This window comes from Lutjanus erythropterus, chromosome 5 (genome assembly GCF_056507025.1).
Source record: "Lutjanus erythropterus isolate fLutEry1 chromosome 5, fLutEry1.hap2, whole genome shotgun sequence".
Taxonomy (NCBI): Eukaryota; Metazoa; Chordata; class Actinopteri; order Lutjaniformes; family Lutjanidae; genus Lutjanus; species Lutjanus erythropterus.
The window spans coordinates 2,207,623-2,232,718 of record NC_139321.1 but is presented as its reverse complement, the minus strand read 5'-3'; the positions used below and the strand labels follow the sequence as shown (position 1 = coordinate 2,232,718).

The 25,096-nt window shown below is 40.2% G+C and overlaps 1 protein-coding gene across 2 annotated transcripts in view; it reads right to left on the bottom strand.

The window, feature by feature from the left end:
• The window catches only part of LOC146326306 (uncharacterized), a 214,495-nt gene that overhangs the window by 117,556 nt on the left and 71,843 nt on the right, over positions 1 to 25,096 (bottom strand). For both annotated transcript variants that reach the window (XR_014770599.1, XM_084718540.1), the window contains exon 2: positions 14,950 to 15,169. Coding sequence is in view for 1 of the 2 variants with exons in the window: in XM_084718540.1 (XP_084574666.1) it covers positions 14,950 to 14,968 (19 nt within the window). In the remaining variant the exon portion in view is untranslated. The remainder of the gene's footprint in view (positions 1 to 14,949; positions 15,170 to 25,096) is intronic.

Here is a 25,096-nt window from a genome sequence, read left to right as displayed (position 1 = left end):
TCTGCAGGAAAGGCTTTTATATTTCAAGAGCTTTTATATTTCATGCCAATAAAGAAAACTATTGCTGACAGAAAAGACAGTTTGACAGTTTATTCAAGCTGCAGTTTAAGAGCCAAGAAAGTCAACCCCTGAAGAGAATACAGAGCAGTTCGCCACGCTGAATATTCATGATTATAGTTATACACGTGTCTTCTAAAGTTACTATTTGTAAAGGTTTTATGTCAGCAAATAAACCAAAACTGAGGTAGAGACACTTGAAGAAAATGTGAACAGTTCACCTTCAGAGGACAGAAGCCTATTATTCTTTCAAGGCTCAGTTATGTGGGAGATAAGGACAGAGTTATTGTGTCGCTCATAAATAGAATATCTAAACAAATGGGCCTTTCACCTCAATACCCACTGTTTGCCTGCAAACATAATTTAAGATGTAAAGTGATCTAATTCATTTTGAAAAATAAATAGTTAAGTACTTTCAATAAAATATAAAGATCTATTACAAAAATACTCTTCCGTCTGGATCAGTGAAAAACTCCTCACTGACCCAAATAACTTCTTAAAACACCTCTGAAACCTTCTGAATGACTCCTGTGATGCCCAGTGTTGCCTGGTAGCACTCAAAAAACCCAGATTCTTCCCCAGTATCTCTTGGACCTTCCTCAATTATTCTAGACATTTTCTAATTGATCAGTTCTTGTGACGTCCTGATAAAGCCCTGGTACTTCCTGATAGACCCTTGTAATCTGTCAGGGATTATTAAAGCCCCTTTTGCATTTGACATGACCCATGAAAACTTTTCATTGACTCCCTAAATCATTAGTTTTCCCTGAAGTATGATAAATAACACCTGTAACACATTGATGACACCTAGAACGTCTTGAAAGACCTCTGATCTACAACTAGAACCCCTGCAGTGATCTGTAGACCCACTGGACTTTCTCAAGATCCTTTTTGCTGAACCCTAAAAGGTTCACGATGACCTTGTAGCTCTTCCAATGACTGTTGGCTTCTTTAAACTTCCCCAAGGAAGCCCGGATCGATGAAAGAGGTCTGGAAACTCCTCATTGACCCGGAGAACTCTCTAAAACACATCAGAAACCTTCTGAATGACCCCTATAAAGTCCACTGTTGTGTGGTACGCCCCCATGAGACCCAAGACTCTTCCGCAGTAACTCTTGGACCTTCCTCGGTTACTCTCAAAACTTCTTGAAATACCGCTAAACTTACTGAGACACACTGAGCCTCAAATGAAACCTATAGAAATTCTGCTTTACAGAAGTTTGTAAGTAACTCACACGACCACTGTAACTTTCAAAATGACCTCTGAAACCTTTTTAGCAACCTTTTTTTCTTTTAATTTTTCAGAGACTCCTAGAAAATCTTAAATTACACCTAAAACAACCCTGAGGATCCCAAGGAAATCTCCTCCAACACCTGTGCTTTAAACCCTGGAGTGACTCCTACACCTGAAAAAGTTCATAAAGATCCCTAGTACTTCTCTTGGAACATTGCTCTACACCTGTTGGACCCATGTAAGGACCACTACCATTATCAACGACCCCTAAAAACCAGAACCTTTCAAAGTAACCTGGAATATTCTTTAGGACTTCTAGTGCTTCTTGAAAGAACCCATAATTGTTTCAGAAAAGGCACCGAAACCTATTAGTGACTCCCTGAACCCCTGTAACATTCGTAAGGGCCCCTAAAACTCTTTCTATGATCCTTGGAGTCAGTCCAGTGACCCCTGTACTACACCCTGAACCATTTAAAGGACCCAGTCCTGATCACCCCTTAAACCTTTAAGGGCCAAATTTAACTTCATAAAATAGACATAGAACATTTTAAAGGACCATGTTACTTCCTGAGAAAGCCTGGAACATCTACGAACGTTTAAAAGAACCCTTGAACTCAGTGACCCCTGGAGCCTCCACAAGGAACTTTGACAGTTCTGTGTTTGCCAAAAAAAACCCTCTATCTATATCTCACTACAACACCAGAAAAATAATCCAATCACGGTCACACCACAGTGTGTGTGTGTGTGTGTGTGTGTGTGTGTGTGTGTGCTGCGGCCCTCAGCATCCTTGCTGTTGTACATCAGTCGAATGCTGGCCGAGCTCCGATTTACAGCTACTGCCAAATACAGACACACTCCCTCTCACACACACACACACACACATAAACACACACCTCCTTCTGTAGTGTACAGCAGCCACCACAGATAAGCTCAAATAAACAACAGACCTGGAAAAATAAATCCACCTCCCTCTCTCTCTCTCCCTCCCTCCCTGGGGACGAGAGAGGGCATCCAAAGAACGCTGCCTGCTACTATAAAGCTTCTTGACATCACACACACACCATACACACTGCACACACACACACTCAGCGATACAAATAATAAACAGAGAGGGAGGTATGGTTCCACAGGGAGGAATCACCTCTTCTATCGCTGCACACACTCCTTTTATCTACTGGCTAATGAGGAGCAGATATACACACACACACTCACTCTTCAGAAAACTACAAACACACACACACTCAAGAAGCTACATACATACACACACGTCCTAAGGACTGTGGTTTCGTCAGACCGTCTCTCAGCGAGTGTCCCACTTCCAAAACTATGGACCGCTGCTTACATCATTATGTAACACTGTGTGTGTGTGTGTGTGTGTGTGTGTGTGTGTGTGTGTGTGTGTGTGTGTGTGTGTGTGTGTGTGTGTGTGTGTTGTTCAGCACAGAAAGGCTTTGAACACTTAGCCTCTTTCCTCAGCATGAAGTGGTGTAACACTACAGGCTCTAATGAGTGTGTTCATGTAGGGCGAGAGAGAGTGTGTGTGTGTGTCCAACACATGCATTTCTATGATTAGTCAGTAAATGGGGCTTTTGCAAAGTAAGCAGAACGTAAAACAGCAAATGAACTGCCTGTTGTGTGCTGATACTGTAAACACTCAGGGGTCAGTTACATATCCCGTCTGTCATTATGGACCCCTACAACATCTGAATTACACCTGTAACCTCTTTAAGAACTTGTCATGGCACCATCCAACCTGATTAGAGATATCTACACCAGCTGTAACCTTATCTATCTATCCTAGAACCTTGCCAATTAACCCTAGAACCCTTTAAGTCAGGGATTCCCAAACTTTTTCACATCAAGGAACCCCATAATAGATGCACGGATGATTTTGTCTATCTACTGGCAACACTGGAAGCCCCAGAACACTGGCTATCCCCAGAGACTAAATCGTAAATGGGTTCCCACACATCAATGATCAAACTAGGATCTCTATCAATTACCATCAATCAAAACAAACAACAACAAAACTTCCAGAAACTGTGATGAAAGGACCCATTTTGGTCCCTGGACCCCAGTTTGAAAAGCACTGGCTTAAATGACTAATTTATTCATCTAAGGACTCTAATATAGTCCCAAACGGACGTGCACATAGGCAGCTGCAGACAGTGTCCCTGGTGAACCTGGAATCTTCTCAATGATGCTTAGAACCTTGTAAGTGATCCTTGGAAGCTCCTTGACCATTGAACACTCTTACAGAACAGAATCTCCTTACTTCTAGAGCTGTAAAAATCCTTCAGCATCCTCTAGAACATCTTGGGTGACCATGCACATTAAATCCTAGCACCTTCTTAAGGATCCCTGAAACCTCCTAAATTTCCCCTGGACGTTCTCTGAATTTGATGTCCTTAACAACTCTCAGAACTTTGTTGATGACCCCTCTGACCTGTTTGGTGAACCCTTAAACCTCCTCAAGAACCCATAGCACCATGGAACCTCCAGAATAACCTCTGGATCATCCTCAGTGACTCTTAAATCCTACTTACTCAACTTTGGTGGCTCCCTACACGTGACCCCTGGAAACTTCTCAGTGAGGCGAGAAACCCACTCAGTGAACCTTGAAACCTACTCCCTGACTCCTTGAACCTCCCTCCTGACCACTTGGACTTCCTCAAGGTACCCTAAAACCTACCCAGTGACTCCTAAAACTTCAATTTCACTCCTTAACCTCCCACTGACCCATTGCCCCATAGGACCTCTTCAAAACACCCTGGCATTTCCTCAAGAAAACATCCAGAGCCCGTCAAGACACCTGCTCCGTGGAACTTTATTTTTGCTGGAGAACTACTGGAAGCTGGTGAACAATGAGTGCTGCTGTAAATCTCTGAATCTTTGGACATGAAGGCTTCACAAGTTAGAGGAAACCTAAAAATAATGTGTGAGAGAGTTTCCAGAGAATATAGTTATGTCCTGGGAGTTTCTGACAGACTGGAGGAGAACTGCTGGCCCTCATCATCACCCACTGGAGAGAGAAGGATGAGGAGAAGAAGGGGGGATGTTGCAGGAGGAGAGAGGAGAGGTGAGAAAAGAAGGGAGTGAGGCTATCTCAGGAGGAGAGAGGAGTCAGGGAGCAGAGGCCTCATGTAGGAGAGCAGTAGACAGATGGAGGCGATGCGCTTCACTGAGGAGAACACAAGACCTCCGTTTTCTTTCCTTCATTCTTTTCATGTATCTTTGCCTTTCTTTTTCACTCTCCATCTTTGAAGAAAAAAATAAAACTATCTCATCAATTTCGCATCAAAGGAAAACTCTTCTCTATATGTCCTCATTTTTCCTTTTTTCTGTTTCCTTTCCCATCTTTCAAAATTGGACATGTTCTCACAGCTTTAAGCCTGATTTGCATACATCCTACAAAAGTCTCAAACTTTCATATCATGCTGACTCAATGACTTTCTATTTTGTATCAAATAACTTGGAGTTTAAGACCTCATGTTTATTTAAAAGTTTCACACACCGTCTCCCACACAAAAACTGGCATTTAGTTAGTCATAATGTGCGCAACCAAGTGTAAACCCACCGTGATGTCACCCATTGGTTTGTGGACTGCCATTTTGAAGCCTTAAAGTCTGGCACTGTGGCCGTCGCGGTCTTGGTTTCTTTGGAGCCAGAAGAGACTGAGTGAGTGAGTGTGGAGCTGGGGAAGATACACATTTCTATGCCTGTTCTGTCTGAATAAAAACTGAATAAGTAGAGGTATTATATGCAAATTGCTGATTAAGGATGGTGTTTTCAAACCTGTGTTGTTTAGTCCGACTGAATTCGTTTCAGGTTTTCCTTGTTGTTATAGTCAGAGCGAGTGGTAGAAGTCTGATCACAAACAGATTCTGGAGCAGTTTATTAGTGGTAGGCATTTTTTCTGACCTCGATCTGTCCCAACTACAAGGCGAATTCTTCAAGTTTTAAGCCGTACGGCTTCTGTAGCGCACTGCATGTTGGAATCCAGATGATCAAAGACAACTCAGCTAGCCAGGGAATTAATCCAGGGCTGACCCGGAGTAACACCACAGTATATCGTCTTCTTTGAAACTTCTTGAGGACTTTGGGTTCCCAAAGTTTGAAAGTCAAGGACCCCCACATTAGGTGCACATTGACCACAGACCACCAACTTTGAGGGATTCTGTCTTAATAAATCCCCTGTCAGTTTGAAGGTTGAAGATAATAAAGTAATCCAGTGGTCTTAAAGCTACTACACTGAGTTTTTAACCGGCTATAACTGCTTTTTTAACTAGTTATTACAGTGGAAACACTACTGCTTTTGTCCACAGGGGGCTCCAAAAGTTCCTTGATGTAGCTTTAAGTAAATAAAAAAAAGAAGGTGGCCTTAGTTTTATATAGAGAGAAATTACAATCAATCATCATACAATCAATGAAAATGGCCAACCACATTTCTGCCCCTGTTGTTCCAACTGCAAAAAAAAATGTGATAAAAGTCAAAATATTCTGTTCTTCCTTTTGCTGGGGACCTGCTGCATCCCACTCAGGAACCTCCTGCTGGTCCACTGACCCCAGTTTGGAAACAGTAATGCATTTTGTTTCACTCGAATTTTTCTCTGTGTGATAAGAAACCAAACCAACAGGAAAACACATCACTCAGCCAAGTCCTCCGCTGATTCAGACCAGAGCAAACTCTGAAAAAAAAACACCCTCTGTCTACTCATGGCAAACTGAGGGAGTGGAAATCAGGCTTGTGTGCAACCTCACAATAACTGAGATTTATGAAACAAACCACGATCGTGCATGACTTGTGCATCTGGCATGTGCCATTCCATGTATTCCTGTAACACAACGATGATTAAGAGATGACACAAATATCGCTCCTCATGAGATCAGGCTTATTGTAACACACAACACGTGTTAACAGACAAACAACTGCAGCTTCAGAGGCGCTGACGTCATACTGCATACTGAACATTTTCTGTTTTTAAAGTTTTATCTGGAAATCAAACTGGTGGCTGATTAAGAGATGAGATAGAAAACCTCTCTCTCTCTCTCTCTTTCTCTCTCTCTCTCGTGTGTGTGTGTGTGTGCTGTGCAGCGATTACTACAGCTCTCAGACTGATGCAATCAGCAGATAAAGAGGTTGAGAGTGTGTGTGTGTGTGTGTGTGTGTGTGTGTGTGTGTGTGTGTGTGTGTGTGTGTGTATGTGTGTGCGCCCAAATACAGTATGTTTGCATGTGGTTTTATCCAGGGATATGAGTGCTACACACAAACACATGCATGCACACACACACACACACACACACACACACACACTTCATAAATCAGCTTGTTATCCAGAAACCATCAGTGTCAGGCAGGAGATACCATTTTCTACCCTTCTCCTCACTCCTTCCTCTCTCTGACTTCCTCTCTCTTTCCAGCATCTCTCCATCTCTCACCACAAACACACACACGCAATCAAATCCCACAAACGACATCCTCCTTTCTCCGCTCCCTCTGTTCCTCGCTCTCGAGTCTGTTTTTTACTTCTCTCGTCATCCGTTCCATCGCAGACAGGAAGTGGGTGCATTAGCAGAGTGAAGACGGGCTGATGGAATTAACATCCATTATCTGACCATTTACAGGACAGGGAGCAGGATGAAAGAGGGAGGAGGAGCAGAGCTGAAATGATAGAGATCTCACCGCATCGAGCTTCGTCTGTGCTCTCAGCTCTGCAGAACAAACCACAGAAAATATGTTTGTGTTGTCTGTGTGGGCAGTTTGGTTAGTTCTGCAAACAGCAAACACCAGAGCAGCGGACTGGCAGAGATACCTGCCAAAGTGGCAAACACACCCCGAAACATGCTCACTTTTAAAGGTTACAGCTGGTGTTTGTCGTATGTTTTTACAAATTCAATGAAATGGTTTCAACTGAAAATTTTGAAATACACCTGAAAAATCTGTAGTTTTATTCTTTAAAAAGGCTCAGTAATTTCCACAAAACAGATGCTCGCTGTATTTTTTTAGCAAACATGAATCAAACAAAAGGAGGGACTATTTTCGGTGGGGGATTTATCCATATTTGGTGCACTACTGCATAGTAGGGGCAGCAGGACACTGTATGTGACTGTGTGGTTAGTCTATTATATTATTATTATTTAGATAATATAGAATAAACGTGGGTGTCTTCTTTTTTTTTTAAATTTACCAAAATTTCACAATAAAAGAAATAAATTTAGTTGTTCAAAGTTGAATTAAATGTACTGGCAATGATCATGGTCAAACTCACACAAAACACTGAGCTTTTATTTTGAAGTTGAATAAAACATCCAGTGCTAAATGACTTCCTCATTAGAAGGTGGATTCCTGACCCGAGCCCAGTGGGACCCATTGAGGACCAGGGCAGGTTTGGACGAAATTTAGAAATTATGTCCAGGTTTGGCTCAGGTTTCATTATGTTGGTTTCTTGTTCAGTGTCGGGGTTTGTTGTTTATGTGACGATGCATGAACGCAACAAATTATTTCAGGCGGTAAATATTCATATGTTTGTTGGTTTTGCCTTCTTAAATGTGTGGATTTGTTGCTTTTCTTTGTCATTTATGACAGTAAATGAAGATTTTTGGGGGTTTTGGACTGTTGGTTGAACAAAAGAAGCAATTTGAAAAGGTCAGTTTGGGTTTTGGGAGATTGTGATGAGCATTTCTCATATTTTTTTGCCATTTTATAGAGTAAACAGTTGATCAATTAAGAATGAAAATAATCAGCAGATTAATCGATTGATGAAAATAATCGAGTTCAGGGCAGGGTCAGTTCCTACTTTCTGGGACTCAAGTTGGGTTTGGACAAAAATATGCCAGGTGGCCCCATGTGGCCACCAAGTTTTATCTCTTGACTACAAGCCTTAGCCAACAAAACGTTACAGTACCACCAACATACAGATTCCTTCATGCCTTTTAGTTGAGCAGTCTAGAAAAACAGAGTAGTTCTTGTTGCAGACGGAGGTGTGTGTGACGCCAGATTCTGAAACTAACCGAGAGATCAAGACCATTTTTTATTAGAAACACCACATCACAATTCATAGGAAGAGAAGATAACTCAAGTGTCAGTTAAGGAATGTTGTGAAGTTACATTAAATTGCCTTTATTTTTAGAGTTTGTGTTAGGTTTGCATTTGGGCCACCAAAAATATACTTTGGCCACCAGAGACTGGTAATGTATGGGGCCAGCACTTAAAAATACTAATGTCTCTCCCTGAACCTCATCCACTAGGAAGTATGGCATCTTCTCGAAACCATTTTCAAATTCAGTTAACTGTCAACAACATGTGTTGTTGTTGCACAGAAAGTAACATTCCTGCCGCTTCTTATCTCAAAAACACTGGAACATGAAAGCAGAACAACAAGTTGTTGCACGTTTCAGAACAAAAGAACAAAAATCTTGTGAAGGCAAACAAGATCATCCGCGTGACCGCCAGCCATCGTTAATCTGAAGCTCGAGTGTGAAAACATTTCGAATAAAAACGTGACATGTAGAGTTCTTCGAGTGTAAATGGAACAGCAGTTGGACAACAGTCAACACAAGTCTGTGTGTCACATGTCATGAGCATCCAGATTATATTTGGATTATGTCCAGATTATATTACTATATATACAAGTGGATAATCCACCTATAAAAGCAGCTGGAAATACAACCAAGATGCATTAAGAATCAGACTGAAGTCGCACTGCAGACCATTTCTGCACACGCATTCTGGTCACATGTTTTTTAAGTGCAAATGCATCCATCTCCACAAATAGCAACAAAACCACCTCATAGTGAATGCACAGTGTGTCACATGATGTTGCCATCGAGGATCCACTGTAAAACAGAGGCACATGCACGGTTTGGTGTAGATGTGACCTACAAATCGTGAATCGTGTTCTGAAAACAGTTTTCTCAAACTTTGAAATAAGAGATAAATATTGAAAGCTGTATGTTTGGAAGCAGTAAATGTGATTTTTGAGCGACAAAACAGGTTATTGCTTTTCAGATGGAGGTATTTAATTTTTAAATGCAGAAAGCAGCAACCAAATTCATATCTGACTAACTGGGAACCCATCTTACTGCTGAGGGTAAATAAGCTTTGATTAAATGGTACAATCAGTCTGAAGGAACAGATAGAGAGTGTGTTTGAGGCCAGTCAGTTTGTTCCTGCAGCTCTTCATCAATCTGTCTGAAGCACTTGAGATCTGAGCGATCAACAATCAGTCACACAACTGAATGATCGATACAGTCTGCAGCAGAGGAAAACACAAAGGAAACACAACTAAACAGGCTGCTAAAGAGACAGAACAAACTGAGCTAACAAGCCAAGCCGAGTCCCCGCTTCAAAAAACTAATTAGGAGAAATAGATTCTGCTGTTTGGTTCATTATGGCTATAATTATTGCTCGAGTCACCATTTAATGTTGAAATTTAATTATGCCCAGCTGCATACGATATACTAACTCAGTAGTTTGAGTGTGGAGCGTGCTCACTCCTAAAGACAAGACAAATATTCAGAATGCAAAAATGCAGAATATGCAGACTAAAATCAATTGAATTTTGAATGAGGTTTGGTTGGACACAACAGGGAGGCATGATCAACTCACAGCTGGAAGGAAAAAGACCAAAGAAATAAAAAAGACATTTTTAGGGTACAAAAAAACATGTTAACACTTCCAGTATGAACTGGCAGACAGTGTTCAGCTTATTGCAGCAATAAAGGTTTTAAGTATTGAATCAGAAAGAGAGAGTAAAGTGTATCTGTTGTAGTGTGTTAATCCTCAGAAGACCAGCTGTAATCTGCTGACCTCTCTGCTGGTGCAACACACACACACACACACACACACACACACACACACACACACACACACACACACACACACTTCCTTGGGAAAATACCTGCAGCTAAAACAGTTTGTCCATAAAAACTAGATGATTGTACACCAACTATACAGGCTGCTAAAGAGACAGAACAAAAAACTAAGCATCATACTGTGCACAGTCCCTGCTTCAAGAAAAAACAGATTCTGCTGTTTGATTCATTATTGCTATAATTATTGCTTGAGTCAATATTTAATGTTGAAATTTAATTATGCCCACCTGCATATGATATACTAACTCAGTAGTGTAGTACAGTCTGAGTGTACTCACTCCTAAAAACAAGACAAACATACAGAATGTGAAAAAAACAAAACAAAAACACAATGGAATTTTGAATGGGGTTTTGTTGGACGGAGTCTCTTTCCAAGGATGTCAAGTACCAGTGTTTTAGGTTGGTAAAGGACCACAAGCATACAATACTCTAACTCAGTCATTTGAATCATTCCTAAAAAATGCAAAATGCAGAATGCTAAAAATGCTGACAAAAATTAATGGAATTTTGAATGGGGTTTGGACACAAAAGAAAGAGATGATCAACTCACAACTGGAAGGAAAAAGAGGAAAGAAAGAAAAAAAAACATCTTAAGGCTAAGAAAATTGTCATTTTGAAACATGATTATATCCAACTGAATATCTTATGCCAACTCAATAGTTTGAGTCTGGAGTGTAAAGAAGACAAAAGTGTTGTCAAAAATGCAGAATGCAAAAAATGCACACTAAAATCAGTGGAATTTTGAATGGGGTTTGGTTTGGAGAGGAATGATCGAGTCACAACTTACTATTAAAATAAACTATTCATTTTAAACTTTTAAGTTGACTGAATTAAAAAAGACAAATTGAGGTAATTTTGTAATGATATGTTATAGTATTATATTCTAGTCAAATAAATTTTATTAATTCAATATACATGAGAAAACTATAAACAAAAAATAGGGGTCTCAGGAGAGTTTTAAAACTCAAATGATGCATGCTGGGAAGTTGGAATATCTATTCTGTACTCATGCTTGTAATCGAGGTTATTTTTTCAGTATTCTCTCTGAAATACTAGAAATTTTAAGCAATTCATGTGAATAATAAAGCTTGTATATTTTTGTGGCATTAATGAACAAAAAAAAAAAAGATCCACCAAATTTCTGTGTGACTTTTTTTACAGTGTGGAAGGTAAAAGACAAAAAGGAAGAAAAAAGAAGTTCTTTACACACACACATACCCTTCCTTGGGAAAATACCTGCAGCTAAAACATGTTTTAACATCAAAGCTGAACATGCCGGATGCAGAAAATGCAACCTAAAATCAATGCAATTCTGAATGGGGTTTGGTTGAACACAACAGAGAGGGATGATCAATGCACAGCTGGAAGGAAAAAGACCAAAGAAAGAAAAAGACATTTTAGGGTAAAAATACATACAGTAACATGTTCAAAATAAACTTGGGCTTATTGAGGTAATAAAGGTTTAAGTTTTGAATCAGACAGAGAGAGTGAAGTGTATCTGTTGTAGTGTGTTAATCCTCAGAAGACCAGCTGTAATCTGTTGACCTCTCTGCTGGTGCAACACACACACACACACACACACACACACACTTCCTTGGGAAAATACCTGCAGCTAAAACATGTTTGACCATCAAAGTGGAAGATTGTACAACACCATCCCCTCAGACACACACACATACACACACACTACATAACCCTGACCTCATTCCACTGTGTACGATGAGATACAGCCACTTTACACACTCCTCTTCTACTCTCTATCACTATCTCTCTCTCTCACACACACACACACACACACACTCAGACACACACTGGGTGGCAGTAGCCTGTGGGCGTGCGAGCAGCTGTGAATAATTGTGTTTACAGATGGCATACGTACGACCTGTGGGTTGAGAGAGAGAGTTGGTCTTCTCGCCCTCACAAAAGAAGACAGGGATGACATTTACACACAACCTCTCTCTGTCTCTCTCTCTCTCGCTGCATTTTTCTATTTTTTGCCAGTTTCAGCTATTTCACTTTAGTTAGCTTAATTGGCGTAAGTGGTAACGAGGCGTTAACAGCCAAAGCAGAATAATGAACAGTGACATAAGTTTAAAAAAAAAAAAAAAAAAAAAGACAGTGAAGTGTTTTTAGATGTGTGTCTAATGAATCATTTGGCTCCAGAAAACAGGTAAATGAAGTCTTTTATTTATACCAGAGGGAAACTGAGCTTTAAAAGTGAAACAATAAAAGCCAACAGCTACTGTATATCATGATCTAATTTCTGTAGTGTAGGTGTAAAGCAGCATGTGAAATACCCATGAGAATCAGAGGGGCTACATAACAAAACCACACAGTTTATGCCTTGAAAATGTAAAAAAAAATGTCACTGGAGATATTTTAAAACACATGAAAAAATGTGAGAACCTTTTCTGGAATGATTTTGCAACTAAAAGTGAAGCATCCAGGCGTTAATTTGATGTCTGTTTATTTATTATTTGTGTTTGTTTAGTGAACATTAGAGCTGTGAAGGTATGGTAGCTTGCTAACTGCAAGAAAAAGTTCTCGCAAGATGGCAGTTTACTGTGACAGCCTAAATAATTGTGTTTTATTGGACTTTACTGAGGGATACTGTTGTTAATGTAGGACTCTTGAGGGCTTTTCATACTGCACTTAGCCCCGGGCTAAGGGACCTGTTAGGCCCAGGCTAAGGGACCTGTTAACCCCAGGCTAAAGGACGTGTTAGGCCCAGGCTAAGGGACCTGTTGTCCCAAGGCACACACTGGTACAATCTTGAAACATTCTGAAGTGGGCTAACCCCAACTTTAGGCTGGGGCTTGATGACCCTGCTCTGGAGCAGATTAGCCCTGAACTTGTGGGGTTATCCCCTGACAATCAACTAAGTCCAGGGCTGAAAAGTTCCAGTGTGAAACTGGGCTAAAAAGAGCAGAGTAGTCATAGAATATTCTACAACTTTCACATCTGTTGGTGTACCAACAGACATGTAACCCAGGGCTAGTAGAAGTTCTGTGTGACTCATATAGCCCTGTGCTTATCTTAGCCCTGGGCTAAATTAGTCTAAGATCAACTTTTAGCCCAGGAATATGCAGTGTGAAAAGCCCTGTAGAAATAAGGGTCCCAAAAGTTTTCTTCCTGAAAGGCTAGACCTTCTGAAGAACGCTTTTTTTGAAGAAACGGTTTGTCAAGAGTTCTTTGTAAGACAGAAGGTTCCATTAAGAACCCCTTTTAGAGAAAAGAGTTCTAAAGTAAAACTAATAACAGTCCATCCTGTCTGTTTACACCTGTTAGCAAAGTTATTTACTCATCAGTTTTGGTGTTTTTACTTCAAAACAGATTGAAATGTTAAAGTCATCATGCTAATGTTGAGTTAACAATAATCTAACATGTTTATTTGGCTCCCTGCTACTCTGCATTATATGTAGAGAAAAAGTAAAAGTTAATGTATTGCCAACTGGTCATCTGTCAGTTAAAGTCAATAACTGGCAGAAACAAGTAAAAGACAGTGTGCTTCATGATGGTACACAACAAGATGTGACCATATCACTCCAGTTAGCTTCTTCCTTGACTTCAAACACAACAAAAGTAAAGCACCAAATGAGCCTAGTGACTCCTGGTGTGATTAGCATCATTCACAGTTTGTCATGTGCCAAAAGGCTACAGCTAACTACTTTGTTACAGTTAGAAACATAAAAGTCAACACACAAACACATGTTGATAATATGCTAGCATAATGTTGACTTTAAAGCTAATAAGTCTGTTTTCCCACCTTCCAGGTTTTCAACCATGAAATTACACCAAAGCAACTGAGTTAAAAGTCAGCATCAAAGTCAGTACAACACTGTTGTGGTTTATAAATTTCAATATTTTTGTGGCTAACATTATCTGACAAGCTTTGTACATTTGATTTTAGCTACTTTGTTTCATGCTGAACTAGCTTCAAAAACATTAAAAGCAAGGGAAAAAATGTTGTTATGTAGCATCACTAGCATATTTTTTGCTATTTAGCAAGATACAGTAATGTTACGTTTCAGTACTCTACGATTTAAAACAGTCAGAGCTGCAGGAATCCAGAGTGCTGAGTCATGCTAGCAATGTGCTAACAAAACAGTCAAAAGTGAAGCTGAAAACACTTGGGGGTGTGTGTGCATGAGGTGAACCTTTATGGTGATGTAGCATCATTGGGCTACATCTCTCACTTTTCTTATATCTGCCAACAGGCTACAGCTAACTGGCTAACCTTTCAAATACCCTGTTAGCATTGCTTTTTCAAAGCTGCTGTCATGTAAATGATAAAGAGGGCAGACATATAAAATCAACATGCTAACATGATGATGACAGGCTGATAAAATGTTAACTACTGAAGACGGGGGAGAGTATATTGTGTTAGCGTGCACCCTGCTAGCCTCCCTCTGTGGATCTATAAGTGGAGCTGATGGAAGGTTGGACTCAGTATGATTTACATAATTGGGATGTTAATTCGTTAAGCCATGGGAGTTGATTATGTTGCATATTGATTGTGTTGTGCTGCTGTGAGGTCACACACCTCTTTAATGAAGGTATACACAGCGCAGGGGATTGTGGGAGTCTGATTAAAAATACAACTGCTGACACACCGCATTTTGACACACGGCGCAACGTCTGTGTGTGTGCGTGTGTGTGTTATGAAAATAATGTGTGTGAAAGCCAGCGGTGTTTATTGGTTTGATTGGAGTGTGTGTGACCTGCTGATGGATGGCGGAGGTGAAAAGAGGAGTAGAGGGAGGGGAAACTCCACCTGGTCTTACCGTTCTCCGGGTGCTCCATCTCTCCGATGCTGCCGTCAGGCGTGGTCCGCTCATAGTGGTCCTCCGGCAGCGCCAGCGGCCCGATCCGCGGCCCCGACGACGACTTGGAGCTGGGCGTCTCCGACTCCTCCAGGCCGCTGTCGTAGTAGCTGTGCTGGGACGCGTCCTGCAGATCCTGCGCCTGATTGGCCGTGGAGAAGGTCACTCGGCGATGGGGGAGCTGTGATTGGCAGACAGATAGAGAAGGAGGAGTATGATTAGTTTAGTTTGTCAAACATTTCACAGCTCATGATGACATTTTAAGTTAAATTTAACATATGAAATGGTTTTATTAGAAATCACTTCCAGTTTGATCTGATGCAGATGAAGCAGTTTAAAAGATTAAAGACATCAAGAAGAAGCCAGAGTGTAAAAATAACTTTAAAGAAGTCGTTTAGACACAGCGACTGGAACAATCACTTTCAAAAAACTTTCATTACTTTGCGCTCTGTTCTCAGACTCACTTATTTGATTTTTTTTACTTTAATTTTACTCCTCAAACCACACCATCAGTCAACTTTCATCTCATCACCACAGATCACATGTCATTTCATCCTATCCCTGCTTTCATGTCAACTTATCTCGTTTTACATCATCTTTTTATCTCAGCTAATCTTTTATTATATTTTATGTAAAAACAAGTCAGCCAAAGACACTGACATCTATTTCTGACCAACACCAAATGCAGCTTCACCACCACGTATCGTATGAGTGAAATTAATCAATTACTTTAAAAGAACAATTGACATCTTAAAAGTTTTTGTGTCAAGACTGTCTTACTGAGAAGACATGAACACAGTTGACTGATAGAGGTTTCCCTACCATCAAATATGCTTCAAGTTTAAGTTTGATGTTTCAGAAAATCCTTAAATGATGAGTTTTAAGCCTGAAACCAAACCAACCAACTCCGAGATGAATCATGACCATAAAACATTTGATTCAGACTACAGCAACAAAAGATTGGAAAATGGTGCAAGACTGTGAATGTAATTACTTTAAGAGTGAAGAAACTACTCATCCCATAAACCATTGCAGATGATACCACTTCTTTTTAAATTGAATTTTTGTCATCATTACAGTGTTATCACTGTTCATAGCAGTTGTAGTTTGTGTTGTGTGTGTATATAAATTGTATTCAGAGCAACATTATCAGTGAGATTCATGTTAGCTACCTAGCTAGTGAGCCTGCTAGCAACTTTTCAATTGACTTTAATGTAAACCCATGAAGAGGGAGGGAGTCACCATGTGGAGGAGGTAGGATGGATGGATGGATGGATGGATGGCTCAAACAAACTTCTGGGGTTCATGTCCCATGTGAAACAAAAATTATGACTTTCTTCATGTGAGTTTCATATTCATTTCATATTCATATTGCAAAATGCTTCAGTTACGAGGTACGTACATAACATAATTACTCTAATTCCAAACGTTCTTGTTCTAAACCTATCCAAGTAGTTTTTGTGCCTAAACCTAACCAAACTACAACTGTTTCATGGCGTTAACCACATGGTAAAAATGGCTTTCTGGTGGCGTCAGTTATTGCAGCTAAAGGGTACCTTGTGTTTCAGTATCCAACGCTGAGGGGCGGGGACTGTGACGAGTTGGGATAAGAGCAGGTTGCATTCTCTGAACAGACAGGGGCAGCATATCACAATAAGGTAAAGTAACAGCTAACTGTAGCTGCCATTAGCCAGTTAGCTCAGTTGCTATGCAGCTAGTGAACCTTTTAGCTAACCAGACTAGATGTTAGCATGCTAACTTCAGTAGATAACTCAGCAATATACCATAAATAGACGTCTTTGACATAACATCAAATCATCAGCACATATTTCTTCAGATTCTGTTGATAATTTTAGTTCACTGTTTTAATGTTTTAAATTAAAATTCATACATGCACCTTTAAGTGTGTGAAAACCTGCAAGACAAGGTCTCACTACTTTCAAATAAAGTGCATAATATTAAAAAGATAACATAACCTCCCTCCTTGGATGGATTTTTCTTATTAATATATGAACACACACATTGTGTCAATTCAAAATAAAGTATGCCCTGGTGGCCATGAACTGCTTACATATATTTTTGAGTTTAAAAGGAAAAGATACACCTTCATCTCATATAACTCAACATTTAGGTTGCACTGCATTAGATTTGACTCTTTATTGTTTAGTTTCTGGTGAATTTCTCCAACATGTGTTTGTTTCTTCTCCCACAGAGTCGTTTCTGTCACGGAGCAGATTGTTTTAATAAGAGCAGCAGGCTGAACACACACTTTACTGCTCCATTTACTGTGTGTTTCTGGGGGTGGAAGGTAGCTGTCTGACTCGTGTGTTTGATGGTTTTGTAATTAAAATACAATTAGCCTCCCTATAGCGCTGCAGGGACGCTGGACGCCACTCACACACACACGCACTGACACACACACTCACACAATGTGCAAAAACACAGAGTGCTGCCAAACAAACGGAGTCCTGATACAAAGGCACACAATGCGCGGTCAAACATTTCAATCTCACACACACACACACACACACACACACACAAACACACCTGACCGGCCCGTGCTGATAAAGAGCAGCATCCCTGGCTTGGCAGATACTCCATCACCATGGCAACTGGGTGCTGTCAGGACCCTGAACCAGTAAAACCAGCAGATCATCACACAGAAACAGACTGGGTTTAAGGTCTTTTTTAATGCCTTTATCTCCAATTTTTTTTAAGCAGCAGCTGAAAGATTTGCTTCATGAAAATTTTATTTTTCTCACACAGAGATTCAAACCAGTAACCAGCTGGTTATCAGTCTGCATCTTAATACTTAGAGGCCGCCCCTCCACTGCTCATCAGCTGCTGCACAATGACTGGTCACCAAGCATTTTTCCTCTGCCGTTTGAGAGTTTCGGCTCTATAAACGGATTTAAAAATATCTGTAACTGTGCAGCGTGCAGGTCCAAACCGCCTGAATTAATGTCACAGTGATGGAAAATGTACAAAACTCAAACCACACCGGAGCTGTCCTTTAAACTGTGTGGACACAATGTGCTGTCAAGGCATCAAAAGCACAGATCCCCGGTGCTCCAGGCGACAGGCTCCTCTCCAGGTAAACACATTTTAAATGCTCAGTAATAACTGGACTCTCTGCACATCCGAGCGCTCAACACTATCTGTCTTTATTCTCAGTAGAGCCCCTGAAAGTAGACGTGTTCAGACAGGTCACTATTTCTATTTTCATGCATATTGGGAGGTGTTATGTAATGCTAGCAAGTGTTTTTACACACAAAACTGTGAGTTTTTCCTTTTCACTACGTCCACGTCTGCTCACTGTGCGTCCTCTGAGTGTGATTTTACCACAACAGCAGATTCTGATATTTCAGATTTCAGGTGGTCTCTGACCAGCACATGAAGGCAACAAGGGATGTTAATGATTAGTCATTAATTGCTTTTTAATTTGTGTAATCAAAGACTTTTTTTCTTAAAAATGACTCAGACTGGAAAGTCATTTATCAAAATAGTTGGCAAGTAATTTAATAGTTGATTAATAATTTATTGCAGCTCTATTTTGTTGAATAAGAACAGACGGACAGGAGCAGCTACTTTGAGTGAGAGCCTCATAGTTTTATTATTCTGGTCATGAAAACCTGTTTGTGCTTCATGAATTAATGTTTCACATAACTTTGTGCTACTAGAATTGTTTAAATATAATAAATAATAAAAAATAAAATGAGAAAAGATGTGCATTTTAATTATTAATGGTTAATTGATTAATTAATTATTATTTTCAATTAAAGATTAAGAGAAATGTACAAAATTTGTAACCCTAAAGGCAGCACTCCACACCTCCACACCTTCAGCTGCATCATCACACAATTATTAACTCAAAAACAAAGTAAAATTTCATGAGGAAGAAGACTTTACTCGCTCTTCACTCCTTCTGCTTCCCAGAAGGACGTAACGTGCTCCTGGTTCACCTCAACCAATCACAGACCTTTAAGCTTCCACTTTTCTTATATCAGTATATTCAGTTCAATCAGCTGCTCCTCGAGCACACCTCCAATCAGCAGGTTCTGAAACATGATAATACCTCATTATTTCAACATCACTGCCGCTCAGTGTAATGGCTGACTGAAGTGAGACAAGATTTCCACCAAACATCACACAAACCAGGTTATTTATCCCAATACAGATGACATCAGACAATATTATCATGCAAACCAGCTGAAAGTCAAGTAAAATTTGAATATTTGTTGTGAACACATGTAACAAGTTGAGCTTAATTTAAAAATCTAGGAAACTGATTCCCCTGAAAAAGCTAAGTAACTGCAATTATTAGTCTTAAGGTTACTTTATATCTACTTGTTAAGCTTTTTTAAGTTGAATTTTGTGAAACTTTTCCAACTTGAAACTAGCACAGGAAATTAACTTGTTCTTTTTTTATTGTATCCAGTAGTCAGTGTGATTTTTTTCTTAAAATTGCATCATGTTTGGTCTTCTGTTAAACCATTTTCAGAACATATTTAAGGTGTATATTTTGGCATGTTGAACATAACTAATGCTGCACAAAGCATATTCATAAACCTTCAGCAGAACAGCTGAAAATGGCTGCTGACGATGGATACGAGACAGTCAACACAATGGATACTTCCTTCATTAGCTACTTCAGTTACAGCTAATGAAGGATTTGGGCTGCAGCAATCGATTATTTTAGTATTTGGATGATAAATACTTTTCCTTTATAAAATATCTCTCTTAAAATGAACAACTAATTGGTTTTCCTTTAGAAAAATCAACATTTTAAAAACAGTATAACATACATGTATATATGTATGCGTATGTATAATACTATATTCTATAGTCTAACTCAGTGTCCCGCCCACAGTACTATCTGATTGGTCACACTCCACGAGTAATGGCCAATCAACACTGAAGGCTGTCAGACAAACAGAGCTGCTCCAGTGAGCTGAGCAGAGCCGAGTGTCTAACAGGACAGACAGCAGATATAACTGAAGTTAAAATAAACAATAAACATCACAATCTTATGATCTGTCGCTACGATGACAAGAATGTCCAGTTACACCGCTGAAAATGTCACAGCCTGCAGGATTCACTCGATGGAGGCAAAAATGATGGTTTTTAAATCAGTCGCTCTTCCTCCAGTGTCACACAGAGCGCTTCGTGTGTGTAAAAGACAGCACACATTTGTCTTCTGTTTTCACTGCAACCCTGCACTGAGATTTATAGAGAATTATTACTTTAAAAAATATAACATAAACTAAAACTGTATTTCACACTATGATGGTCACATTTAGTGAGAATCCAATGAAATGAGAAGAGATGTTTCCACGCTACAGAACGAGGACCTTGCACTTGTGAGTTATCCTACTCACTTGGAAGAGGAAAGAGAGGTGAGGTGTTTGCAATATGCAAGCTCACCACCAGATGCCACTAAATCCTACAGACTGGTCCTTTAACAGAGTAATTAAATGAACTAAAACTTCCTGTATAAGCATTGATTTGAAGGTTAAATGGTGCCTGTATGTTCAAACGTGGCTGAAAAGTGAAAAAAAGCTTTTCAGATATCTGAATAATATTTGTTGTTTCAGCAGCATTAAAACAACTATTTTCATTGTTCGGTTACAAACTGGTTCACATTGCAGAATAGTAATTTCAAATCTGTTGAAACACCTGTTATATCAGTGCTGGGACTGCAGGTCGGAGGAGCAAATGAAAAACCCACAACACGACAGTGTGCTTTGGAAAGCGTTGGGCACTGATGTAAAGAATATGTGATTTTTTTTTTAGCTGAAAAGCACAAAAACAACAACAGTTTGTTTACTTTCAAAAGGACAGAAGTGGTTTTCAGTGTTGTACAGCCAGTTTTTTTTTACCCTCACAGGATTCCCAACACAAATAATACAGAACACATTCACAAAGAATAAACATTTCCATTTGCCAAATATTCAGATTGGTCCCTACCTGAGGCCCTGCAGCGGCCTCACAGTTAAATATGTGTGTGGTAGGAGTGTGGCGGTTTGTGTTATTAATAACTGCTTCCTGCTCCCAGCTTCCTCGGCTCTGTTTGCTGGGTGAGCATTAGGAAATAAATCACATCTATATATACATGAAGGGAGAAATGAAGCGGATCAAATCGTCTCGATCCCTCTCCTGCCTGTCTGTCACCTCCAGCATGCCCAAACACACCACACACACACACACACACACACACCACACACACACACACACACACACACACACACACTCTACAAAATCCCTGTTTTTTCCTGCCCTTTTTTGTACTTATGCTTGTGTGTGTGTTTGTTTGGCTGGAAATAGAAGTGCCACCTCAGCAGGTTGCACCATGGGAAAGTGGAGCAGATCAGAGGGGAGGAATATAAAGACCAACCAACATCCAGAACAACCTCCACCTCAGCCTCCGCCCAGCCGTTCGCCGCCATCTTGTACCCACACAGGACGTCCTCTTGTTCTAGATCGCCGCCATGCCGAGGACAAAATGGCTGCTATCTGCGTGACCGCACACCCTGGTGTTCCTTGCTGCCCTAGTTACTGTCCAACCGCAACTCAGAACCTCTGAGACACAACAAGACAAAGTCCACCACGACAGCCGGAGGTGAAAAAACACAGACTAGTGGCGTTCATGGATTGAGAATCATCGATTTAGAAGATTCATCGTGACTTTAAGAAAACAAGAAAGAGCAAATAGGATGAGGGGATGAAAATCTGAGCAGAACCCAGATCAGAGAGCGACCAGAGGATGGTCAGGACTGGTCTAAAAACTGATACTGGAGAAAGACAGTTGATCGTTGAGTCTCATTCCCAGGTTGTCAAATAACAACACCTTGGGTTGATTAAGGATTACGGAATGAGACTCATCAAATGGAATCGCTTATTCCAACTTTAAGTTAGTTGTGTATGACTAAGATGGTTGGATGGTTGGTTAGAAGAAGCCAACCAAAGACATTTTCCTCCCTCCTTTGTCTCTGAGACACAACAGGTCTTCAGTCCTTGAAGGATTCAGGTCTTTCTTTAGGTTTCTTTAGGAACAGACCATTTGTACTATGTCAGGGTACATAAAATCAGTATGTAATATTCTTATCAAAGAACACCCTGTCCTAAAAACACCTTAAAGCCCCTACCCTAAAATTAATCAGTTCAAAAGTGTCAACATTTTTTAAAAGGACATGATGATAAAAAAAAGACCTGCAGTTTAAGTATAGACGGACAGCCCACAAAAGACAGGGACAGCCTGCACTCATGAGTAAAACATCCGTATAGATCATCTGTGCATGCAGCTTATTACAGCATATATTTATGTTAGTGAAAAAGGTCCATGTAAGGAGGAGGAGGAGGAGGATGGATGGGTCAAGGAAACTTCTGTACATGTCCCATGAAATTAAATGTCACAGCTGACTTACATAACTTGTGTCACATTCGTACCGGAACTTAACTGAGGCCTGCATAAGAACTTTAACATTCTTATTTTCACCTCAGCCATGATCTAAAGCTAACTAAACTACATTTTACAAAGCTAGTAGGAGGAGTTTTATAAGCTTTTATGCTTCTATATGACCTACATAAATTAACCAGATTATCAGCAGGAAGGTTGAATATTTCATCTTAACACCTCCCACTGGGTGGACTCTCCTTGAAATCAGATGAAACAAGCCTGCATTTTCACAGACAAAGTTACAGTGAGTAGCCAGTTAAAAAGAAGCAGGAGATTTTTATTTGGATAATTTTATGTTTTACATTATATTATTTGATTATGGTGGTGTAAACATGACCACTTTTGTCCACAGTCAGGTTTCAGATTGATTTTTGCTGTTTGAAATGATTCTAAAATGTTTTAACTGTAAAACAGTAAAGAAAATTGTACAATTTTGTGAAATTATGATGATTAAACACTATAAAAGATGACACTGTAGTAGTTTTATTATTATTCCTCCTTATCAGCATATTGTTCCTCATTTTAAGCTGTTTAATATTCTGTTTTAACCCTCCAAACATATATACCAGACTTGAATGTGTTGACTGAACACAGTGTAACAGTGATGAAGGTTGCTAATTAGGTATTCAAGGAAAAGTAGCTCATCATGGCCTCCTTCCTCAGCAGCAAACTGTTAATGCTGCACTTTGAACGGGAGTTCCTGATAATTTCTCCACTGAAGAATATTCAGTCATCTGCAGGCAAAATGCACATATGCACTTTTATGTAAAACAAGGAGGCATGATGAACCATTTTTCCTTGAATCCATAGTAGCTGACCTTCATTACCATCGCTGAGGGAAACACAGAGGCCATGAATATGCTGCAGAATCCATCATGCAGAAAGGCAGAATTAAAGAGGCTTTAAATGGAGCACAATACAGAGTTTGCACAAGATGGCTGCAAAAGTGGAGGCAGGGAGTGATCTGTGAGTCTGTCAGCGACGAAATGAATCCAAAAGAAACAAAAAGGTGATTATTTTGAACATGTTGTGAAGATAAAGAACAGAGAACATCAACTTCACTTCACTTTACTACAATGATAACATGAAAATTAATGCCACAGATATTTATGTGACATTTTGCTCAGTTATTTGTAGAGGAGGAGGAGGAGAGAGAGGATGGGGAGGAAGACAGCAAAGTAACAAGAGCAATAACAGCAGCAGAAGGAGGAGGAAGAGGAGAAGTGGAAGGTGGAAGGAGAAAAAGGGGAAGGTTCAGGCAGATAAGAGGGTCCAGGCCTCTTCCTCCTGCTGCTGCTGCTCCTCATCCTCCTGCAGGAGGTGATAGAGGAAGAAGAGGAGGAGGAGGAAGAGGCGCGTTCACTGGGCCACATTGTTCAGAGATGATTAAAAACCAGCGAGAGGAGAAACGCACGACGCCTCGCTGGCTGTTTGTCAGCCGAGACACGGAGAGGGAGATAACTGAGTGTGTGCGTGTGTGTGTGTGTGTGTGAGATCCTCATTACCTCCCTCTGTGGGAGATAAGAGTGTGTGAGGCTGCATTGTGCATGCTTATAAAAGTCTGTCCTTATCAAGTATGCATGCACACACACTCTCAAACCAAAATACACACACGCTAACACACACGCACACACACTCTCAGCCCACGTGAAGAGCGGCTGCCAGCGATAATTCGACACAACTGTGTTGAATCCGAGTGGAGAATGAATGAGGAGTGGAGAAATAGATGGAGGGAGAGAGACTCCAACAGAAAGAGACCTAAAGAGAGACAGACAGACAGTAGGTGTTTCCATCCACACGTTTTATGCACATTTTCAATTTGTGCAGGAAAAAAACAGAGTGGAAATGCAGAAAATTGAAAAAAAAATCTCAAAATACTGCAGCAAATTTTACACCTGGCTGGGGTGGAAAAGTTTGTGTATCGATTAAAATAAGCACAGTGGAAACAGATATAGGTATAAGAAGACTTATACGTTCAGATAGTCCTGGTTGTATGAGGTACTTATCCATAGTCAGTGTATTACCCACAATAGATGCCCCTAGTTTGGAGAGGCAGCAGGAGTTTGTTGGGTTTGAAGCCAGTGATATTTGGCTCATGTAACAGCAGTCTTCCACCAGAAAAGGCTCTCTGACAGCAAAGTAAAGCTCTGAAAATATTTTAAATATGGTGCATACTTAATTAGTACAGAAAGATTCCAGTCACAACCCCCCATGAGAGGTTCTACAGTGTAACCCTAACCCTGGAACCCACCCAGGGTGTTCTACTGAGAATTCCTTCATATTTCAACGATTGCACCTACAGCCCACCCAGAGGAAAGTAAAAATATATTTCAGAAGGATTTATTGTTTTAGACATAGATGCATACAATCGAAGAAACGGGTTCTGTGGATAAAAACGGTTCTTAATGGAACTTCTTGCCTTACAAATAACTGTTGATGAATCCTTTCCTCAAAAAATGGTTCTTCAGAAGCAAACAGTTCTGAGCAGAAACTCAGCGCTGCAAGAAGAACCCCTCTGAAACCCTCATTTTGAAAACTGTAGGCACCTAAAAATACATTTTCTCATTGATCCTGTCCACAGCAGAACATTGTTTAGCTTCCTACACCAGTACTCCTGCTGCTTGTCCTCTTCTTCTACACCAACTGAAGAAT